This window comes from Gadus chalcogrammus, chromosome 7 (genome assembly GCF_026213295.1).
Source record: "Gadus chalcogrammus isolate NIFS_2021 chromosome 7, NIFS_Gcha_1.0, whole genome shotgun sequence".
NCBI lineage: Eukaryota > Metazoa > Chordata > Actinopteri > Gadiformes > Gadidae > Gadus > Gadus chalcogrammus.
Window position 1 is genome coordinate 9,080,771 of NC_079418.1, and position 10,000 is coordinate 9,090,770.

The 10,000-nt window shown below is 45.3% G+C and overlaps 2 protein-coding genes across 2 annotated transcripts in view; both read left to right on the forward strand.

The window, feature by feature from the left end:
- Nucleotides 1–5,785, forward strand: part of frem1b (Fras1 related extracellular matrix 1b) — a 33,263-nt gene extending 27,478 nt beyond the window's left edge. Inside the window, 8 exon segments of the mRNA XM_056594736.1 lie at nucleotides 1,330–1,402; nucleotides 2,609–2,758; nucleotides 2,959–3,335; nucleotides 3,505–3,543; nucleotides 3,801–3,917; nucleotides 4,045–4,172; nucleotides 5,243–5,328; nucleotides 5,532–5,785. Coding sequence (XP_056450711.1) covers nucleotides 1,330–1,402; nucleotides 2,609–2,758; nucleotides 2,959–3,335; nucleotides 3,505–3,543; nucleotides 3,801–3,917; nucleotides 4,045–4,172; nucleotides 5,243–5,328; nucleotides 5,532–5,785 — 1,224 coding nt within the window.
- A 3,094-nt stretch (nucleotides 5,786–8,879) lies between these two features.
- LOC130385558 (growth arrest and DNA damage-inducible protein GADD45 beta-like) overlaps nucleotides 8,880–10,000 on the forward strand; it is a 2,982-nt gene continuing 1,861 nt past the window's right edge. Inside the window, exons 1-2 of the mRNA XM_056594091.1 lie at nucleotides 8,880–9,675; nucleotides 9,758–9,859. Coding sequence (XP_056450066.1) covers nucleotides 9,632–9,675; nucleotides 9,758–9,859 — 146 coding nt within the window. The 5' untranslated portion in view covers nucleotides 8,880–9,631. The remainder of the gene's footprint in view (nucleotides 9,676–9,757; nucleotides 9,860–10,000) is intronic.

Consider the following 10,000-nt stretch of genomic DNA (forward strand, 5'->3'; position numbering starts at 1 on the left):
ACATGACATTGTCACATGACGTCATCACATCAACACATGACACTGTCACATGACGTCATCACATCAACACATGACACTGTCACATGACGTCATCACATCAACACATCACATGACACTATCACATGACACTATCACATGACGTTATCACATCAACACATGACACTATCACATGACGTCATCACATCACATGACACTATCACATGACGTCATCACATCACATCAACACATCACATGACACTATCACATGACGTCATCACATCACATCAACACATCACATGACACTATCACATGACGTCATCACATCACATCAACACATCACATGACACTATCACATGATGTCATCAAATCAACACATCACATGACACTATCACATGACGTCATCACATCACATCAACACATCACATCACATGACACTATCACATGACGTCATCACATCACATCAACACATCACACTATCACATGACGTCATCACATCACATCAACACATCACATGACACTATCACATCACGTCATCACATCACATCAACACATCACATGACACTAACACATGATGTCATCACATCACATCAAAACATCATATGACACTAACACATGATGTCATCACATCACATCAACACATCACATGACACTAACACATGATGTCATCACATCACATCAAAACATCATATGACACTAACACATGATGTCATCACATCACATCAACACATCACATGACACTAACACATGATGTCATCACATCACATCAAAACATCATATGACACTAACACATGATGTCATCACATCACATCAACACATCACATGACACTAACACATGATGTCAACACATCACATCAAAACATCACATGACACTATCACATCACGTCATCACATCACATCAACACATCACATGACACTATCACATCACGTCATCACATCACATCAACACATCACATGACACTAACACATGATGTCATCACATCACATCAACACATCACATGACACTAACACATTATGTCATCACATCACATCAAAACATCATATGACACTAACACATGATGTCATCACATCACATGACACTAACACATGATGTCATCACATCACATCAAAACATCATATGACACTAACACATGATGTCAACACATCAACATCAAGTATCATTATATGACGTCATCACTTGACAATATCACATGACATCTTAACATGACCTCATCACATGTTGCCATCACATATCATCCATGACACTGTCACATGATGTCTTTAAATTATGATGTCATTACATCATGACATCACATGTCTTCCTCTGGTCCAGTGATAAACAGGAAGTGACATCACATGTGTCCCCCGCTGCAGGTGGTAGAAGGAAGCGCCAAACTGGACAAAGACTTCAGTCACAGCAGCGCAAAGCTGATCCAGTTTGACCCAGGTACTGCTGAGTACTACTGAGTACTGCTACTAAGTACTAGCCTACTGAGTACTACTGAATACTTCTGAATACTATTGATTACTACTAATACTGTGTACTACTGAGTACTAATAATACTAATTACTACTAATACTGAGTACTACTGATTACTAATAATACTAATTGCTACTAATACTGAGTACTACTGATTACTAATAATACTTCTAATAGTCCTTCTAATACTGAGTACTATTGAGTACTACTGAATACTAGAACTACTGAGTACTACTGAATACCATTGATTACTACTAATACTTGGTACTAGTGAGCACTACTGAGTACTACTGATACTGATTACTACTGAATACTGCTACTACTGAGTACTACTGAGTACTACTAATACTGAGTTCAACTGAGTACAACTGAGTACTACTTATGCTAAGTACTACTACTATTGAGTACTTCTGAGTTCTACTGAGTACTACTGAATACTACTTATACTGAGTTTCTACTGAGTACTACTGAATACTACTATTACTGAGTGCTACTGAATACTACTACTACTGAGTACTTCTGAGTACTACTGAGTACTACTGAATACTTCTACTAGTACTTAATCCTACTAGTGAAGATACTACTGAATAGTACTACTTCTAATATTTAATGCTACTACTGAAGGTGCTACTAATACTTAACACTACAAGTGAAGATACTACTAATACTTAATACTTCTACTGGAGATACTACTAATACTCAATACTACAACTGGAGATACTGCTAGTATTCAATACTACTACTGGAGATACTACTTGAACTTAAAACTACTACTGGGGATACCACTAACACTTAATACTACTGGAGATACTACTAATATTAAATACTACTGGAGATACTACTAATACTTAATACTAGTGGAGATACTACTAATACTTGATACTACTGGAGATACTACTAATACTTAACACTACTAGAGATACTAATACTTAATAAAACTGGAGATACTACTAAAACTTAATACTACTGGAGATACTACTAATACTTAATACTAGTGGAGATACTACTAATACTTAATACTAGTGGAGAAACTACTAATACTTAATACTAGTGGAGATACTACTAATACTTAATACTACTGGAGATACTACTAATACATAATAGTATTACCACCTCTGTGGATACGAGATGTTTCCACATGACCTCCTGACCTCCTGACCTTCTGGTGCTCAGGGGTCAACGTGAAGACCTGGACCGTCTATCTCCATGACGACCAGCTGGAGGAGAACAACGAGAGCTTCAGCATCACTCTGAGTAACCCTGACAACGCTGTTCTAGGTCCCCTCCACACCGCCACCGTGGAGATCATCGACCCCAGAGGAGGTGGGCACGCACACGCGCGCACGCACGCACGACGCACGCACACACACACACACAGACACACACACACACACACACACACACACACACACACACACACACACACACACACACACACACACACACAGACATACACACAAACTCACACACATTAAAGCATTGCATTGTGGGAGAGATCTGAGTTGACCTCCTCTGTGCCCAAGGATCATGTGACCCCGAAGATCTGAAGGTGGAGGACAAAAGCTCCACCCCTACTCCACCCGCCACTGCAGAGGAGGAGGAGGAGGAGCCTATCACAGACATAGAGGCGGAGCTTCTGTGGGACAGCCACGACCCTCCTGCCCGGGGCGATGTGCCCCGCCCCCAGGACCACGACTATGTGGAAGAGGCGGAGCCCCAGGACCAGCCGCCGCAGTACCACCTCAGACCAGCAGGGGGCGCCATACCGCCGCAGTACCCCCTCAGACCAGCGGGGGGCGCCATACCACCGCAGTACCCCCTCAGACCAGCGGGGGGCGCCATACCACTGCAGTACCCCCTCAGACCAGCGGGGGGCGCCGGAGCTGCGCCACACTGGCAGGTGAGACCCGGCGGCCTGGGGGTGAGACCCGGGGGTCTGGGGGGTGAGACCCGGGGGTCTGGGGGGTGAGACCCGGGGGTCTGGGGGCTGAGACCCGGGGGCCTGGGGGTGAGACCCGGGGGCCTGGGGGTGAGACCCGGGGGCTGACTGTAGCGTTTCTCCCCAGAAGGACGCCGCTCACACTGGGACCAGGGACCGAGTCTGGACCGTGAGAACACACCTCCTCCTCCTCCTCCTCCTCCTCCTCCTCCTCCTCCTCCTCCTCCTCCTCTTCCTCTTCCTCCTTCTCCTCCCATAGCTGTCTGTCTGTCTGTCTGTATGTCTGTCCTCAGCCTGTCTGTCTGTCCTCAGCCTGGTCTGTCTGTCTGTCTGTCTGTCTGTCTGTCTGTCTGTCTGTCTGTCTGTCTGTCTGTCTGTCTGTCTGTCTGTCTGTCTCCAGTGAGGTTCCTCCCTGTCCTCCTTCAGGTCCACAGTCTGGGGTCCTCCTGGGTCCATGAGGGTCCGGCTCAGACCAGGACCCCCCAAGACCCGCAAGACCCCCAAGACCACCTACAGGAGCCCCCACACACACACCAGACCAAGGTACACACACATACTCACACACACAGTTAGACATACATTAAAGGTGACATAATATGACAACAACCCTGGACCTGCGTCCGGCCGCAGCCCGGTGCGACCCTGTAACCATGGTGACCTGTCCCCTCAGCCCCCCCAGGGTCCCGGGGGGTCGGAGGTCAGGTGTGGGCGGGGCTGGACGCTCCACAGTGGGAGGTGCTACCGGCTGGGAGGGGGCGTGGCTACCTGGAGCAGCGCCCAGAGGACCTGCTCCCTGCTGTGAGGACGCACACACATACACACACACACACACACACACACACATACACACACACAATAACAATTAGGGCATTTAGCAGACCCTTTTATCCAAAGCGACTTATATCAGTTAATACACACATTGAAACACCGACGGCAGAGTCAACCATGCAAGGCGACAGCCAGCTCGTCAGGAGCAGTTAGGGTTAAGAGTCTCGCTCAGGGACACATCAACACTCAGCTAGGAGGAGCTGGGGATCAAACTAGCAACCTTTCGGTTACAAGACAACTGCTCTACCTCCTGAGCTAAGCCAACCCCCCCCCCACACACACACCCACACACACACACACACACACAGTCACACAAACTCTCACATCTAGTAAGCACTGCACTGTATTAATACAGTGTAGTACTGTAGTCTTACAGTGTGGTACTGTAGTAATACAGTACAGCACTGTAGTATTACAGTGTAGTACTGTAGTTATATAGTACAGTACTGTAGTAATACATTACAGTACTGTAGTATTGAAGTGTGGTACTGTAGTAATACACTACAATACTGTCGTAATTCAGTACAGTACTGTAGTAATAAGGTGTAGTACTGTAATACTACAGTACTACAATGTAATACTACAGAACTGCACTGTATTACTACAGTACCACACTGTAATTCTACAGTACGGTACTCTAGTATTACAGTGTGGTACTGTAGTAATACAGTGCAGTACTGTAGTATTACAGTGCGGTACTGTAGTAATTCAGTGCGGTACTGTTGTAATACAGTACAGTACTGTACTATTACAGTGCAGTACTGTAGTAATACAGTGTAGTACTGTAGTATTACAGTGCAGTACTGTAGTATTACAGTGTAGTACTGTAGTAATACAGTGTGGTACTGTAGTAATACAGTGCAGTACTGTAGTATTACAGTGCAGTACTGTAGTTATACAGTGTAGTACTGTAGTAATACAGTGTGGTACTGTAGTAATACAGTGCAGTACTGTAGTATTACAGTGCAGTACTGTAGTTATACAGTGTAGTACTGTAGTAATACAGTGTAGTACTGTAGTAAGCAGTGCTTGCGGTGCAGGTTCCAGGGCGGTCTGACGGCCGTCCACTCGGGGAAGGAGCTGGCCTGGCTCTGGAGGTTCGCTGGACGCAAGCCCTTCTGGATCGGTGACTGCCTTGCCTTACCTTAACTTACCTTAATGTTACCAATGCACACCTCCTTACCTTAACCTTACCTTAACCCATTCACACGTCCTCACCTTAACCTTGTTGACCGCCTCCTTACCTTCAGGTGTTGACCGCCTCCTTACCTTAAGGTGTTGACCGCCTTTTTACCTTAAGTTGTTGACCGCCTCCTCTCCCCGCCTCAGGTCTGACTGGGGGGCCAGGGAAGTGGGCGTGGCAGGATGGGCGGAGCCTGCAGTTCTCCAGGTTGCGGCCCCAGCGGGGGGCGGCAGGCCCGGGGGGGGTCTCAGGGGGGGGCCAGGGGGGGTCCCGTTGTGTTCTGGTCCAGAACGTGCGGACCTGGACCCCCGCCAGCTGCACCGAGGAACCACAACACGCATTCATCTGCTCAGCCTCTGCACCCCGCCCTGAGCCATCCTCAGGAACACATGAACCATGAACCATGGACACATGAACGCATGAACCATAGACACATGAACACATGAACACATGAACCATGGACACATGAACGCATGAACCATAGACACATGAACACATGAACACATGAACCATGGACACATGAACGCATGAACCATAGACACATGAACACATGAACACATGAACCATGGACACATGAACACATGAACCATGGACCCATGAAAACATGAACCATGAACACGTGAACCATGAAAACATGAACACATGAACCATGAACACATGAACCATGAACACATGAACCATGGACACATGAACACATGAACCATGGACCCATGAACACGTGAACCATAGACACATGAACCATAGACACATGAACCATGGACACATGAACACGTGAACCATGAAAACATGAACACATGAAACATGAACCATGAACACGTGAACCATGAACACATGAACCATGAACACATGAACCATGAACACATGAAGCATGAACACATGAACCATGAACACATGAACCATGGACACATCAAAACATGAACACATGAACACATGGCCCTACTAACACATGAGCCTTTAACACCTGAACATATGGACACATGAACCGATGAACACATGAACCATGAACACATGAACCATGAACACCTGAACCTATGAGCACATGACCACCTTAACGTATGAACACATGAGCCTATGACACCTGAACGTATGGACACATGAACACACTCCATTGTTTCCATCCTGCCTCTGTGCCTAGAACCACATTCATCCATGTGATCATTGTTGCCATACTTACATAAATCCTACTGTAGGAGATTCTCAAGATGAGTCCAGGAACATGTTCTGTTACCATAGCGACGGACACCTTGGTTACGTATCCTCATTATAAACAATGCTACTTCGTCTATGTTTCATTCTCGTTGTCTTACATCGAGGCTCCTGTACGCTACACATGTTTAAATAAACCTGCGCTCATGAATTCGTGTGACAGTCAATACTAGCCTGGGCAGTTAAGGTAGTTAGGTACAGGGATAGTAGTTGTTTTTACTCATTCCAGCATATTTACATGGTGTTTTTTAGACAACAATGTTCATAACTAGGCAAGGTCCAAATCTAATAAACCTATAAATAATTAAATAAAGGTAAAGTTAAGTTAGAGGTTAAGGTAAATGTAAAGGTAAACGTTAAGGTTAAGTTAAACGTGAAGGTAAATGTTAAAGTTAGGGTTAAGGTTAAGGTATTTTACAAGCGCCTTGCCGAAGAGAAAACATACTCACTACTGGAGAGCAATACTTTACGACATGTTTTATAGCCTTGTTGTTCATCCTTTGTGCGTTATGTAGTTTGTATCTCGACCTTTATTGACCTTATTTTAATAATAGATATTATTATATTATATCATCGTTATAAAGATATTCCTGCACCACTCTCAGTCACCACTAGAGCGCGGCGCCTCCCAGCTGATATTATCAGCAGATTCTGTCAGTGAGTTATCGCGAGCTGCGGTTTGTATTGAGCCGGACTCCGAAGAGGCGATCTACTCATCCACCCGCCGCTGCTGCAGAGCGATACTGCAGGAGAGCCTTCTCTGAGGAGCATGGTAGTGCGGTCAGGTTATTAATGAGGGTGGTAGTGTGATCAGGTTATTGATGAGGATGGTAATGTGATCAGGTTATTGATGTGGATGGTAGTGTGATCAGGTTATTAATGAGGATAATAATGTGATTCCGTTGACCACTTCCTCCACCAAACACACCCCATCAGACTCGAACTGACGTCATCACAGCTCAAACAAGAGCTTCGAGCACGTTAAGGATGCGCAAGTGACGTCATCATAGCTATGACAGTAGAGATACCATTGACAAAGAGATCACTACGCGATTAGCCTCTGGATATGCTAATAAACCGTCTATTGATTGTTCTCGGTTGAAACCAACACAGAGACAACGTGATGAGAGGAGGGGGTCTAGCAGCGCCCACCAGGGTCCGGGTCGGGGAAGGATGCAAAGACACCCAAAACCAGCAGGGGGCGCCAGGTTACCACCATGTGTATACAGCATTATATTACAGAACTAGTACTCAAAACACAGTAGAAAGTGTATACAGCATTATACTACAGAACTAGTACTCAAAACACAGTAGAAAGTGTATACAGCATTATATCACAGAACTAGTACTCAAAACACAGTAGAAAGTGTATACAGCATTATACTACAGAACTAGTACTCAAAACACAGTACAAAAGTGTATACAGCATTATACTACAGAACTAGTACTCAAAACACAGTAGAAAGTGTATACAGCATTATACTACAGAACTAGTACTCAAAACACAGTACAAAAGTGTATATAGCATTATACTACAGAACTAGTACTCAAAACACAGTACAAAAGTGTATACAGTATTATACTACAGAACTAGTACTCAAAACACAGTAGAAAGTGAATACAGCATTATACTACAGAACTAGTACTCAAAACACAGTAGAAAGTGTATGCAGCATTATACTACAGAACTAGTACTCAAAACACAGTAGAAAGTGTATACAGCATTATACTACAGAACTAGCACTCAAAACACAGTAGAAAGTGTATCCTACAGCAGAACTAGTACTTAAAACACACTTGCATGTGTTTACAGCATTATACTACAAAATAATGCTGTAGTATAATGCTGTAAATTATACTACAGCATTACTACAGCATTATTGCAGCAGAACTAGCACTTAAAACACAGTAGAATGTGTATACAGCATTATACTACAGAACTAGCATTTAAAACACACTAGCATGTGTAGACAGCATTATACTACAAAACTAGTACTTAAAACACAGTATAATGTGTATATACTAGCATTATACTACAGAACTAGAACTTAAAACACACTAGCATGTGTATACAATACAGGACTTTTTTTAATGGGCTAAGATGCAGTCTTCACGCATTAATATAAGACACACACGCACGCACGCACGCACGCACGCACGCACGCACGCACGCACGCACGCACGCACGCACGCACGCACGCACGCACGCACGCACGCATACAACTAGTCTCGTCTCGTCAACAACGGATCGCGAGGGGATTCTCCAAAACAGGCGCACGTGGGTGACCTAGAACGCGTCTGGTCCGGGAACCAATGAGGGCGCAGAGAGGGACTCTATCGACCGCGTTGCGCCAATGAGTTCTGTTAAAGGCCCCGCCCCCCACCGAGGGAGGAGATAAAGACGGGTTTCAGCAGCAGCCGTCAGACCCTATCCTCGTCTCTGGGCGTACTAACTTCTTCTGGTGCTACCCAAGGAAGATTACAGGACCACAGCAGCGCATTCTCTGGAGACTCTACACTGTGTAATACGGTATTACTCCTGGAGACTCTACACTGTGTAATACGGTATTACTCCTGGAGACTCTACACTGTGTAATACGGTATTACTCCTGGAGACTCTACACTGTGTAATACGGTATTACTCCTGGAGACTCTGCACTGTGTAATACGGTATTACTCCTGGAGGCTCTACACCGTGTAATACGGTATTACTCCTGGAGACTCTACACTGTGTAATACGGTATTACTCCTGGAGACTATACACTGTGTAATACGGTATTACTCCTGGAGACTCTACACTGTGTAATACGGTATTACTCCTGGAGACTCTACACTGTGTAATACGGTATTACTCCTGGAGACTCTACACTGTGTAATACGGTATTACTCCTGGAGACTATACACTGTGTAATACGGTATTACTCCTGGAGACTCTACACTGTGTAATACGGTATTACTCCTGGAGACTCTGCACTGTGTAATACGGTATTACTCCTGGAGGCTCTACACCGTGTAATACGGTATTACATCCCATCGCAACATGACGCTTGAAGAGCTGGTCGGATCCGACATGAGTCATAATACGTAAGTGTGTGTGTCTCTCTCTCTCTCTCTCGCTCTCGTTCTCTCTCAACCTCACGAGACTAACCTGCGTCTCGTGTTGCAGGATGGACAGCGCGAGCGACGCGCTCGAGGCGCTGGTGGTCGCGGCGCAGCGGCAGGACTGCCTCACCGTGGGGGTCCTAGAGTCCGCCCAACTCATGAATGTGTGAGTACCCCCCCCTTCTCCCGCGCTATAGCTTCATGTTGTCACCTCGTGATTCACGTTGTTCTCCTAGGGTCGTGTCATGTCATCATGTTAAGTCATGTTGTCATGTTAACACATGTTAACGTCATGTTAACCCCCCCC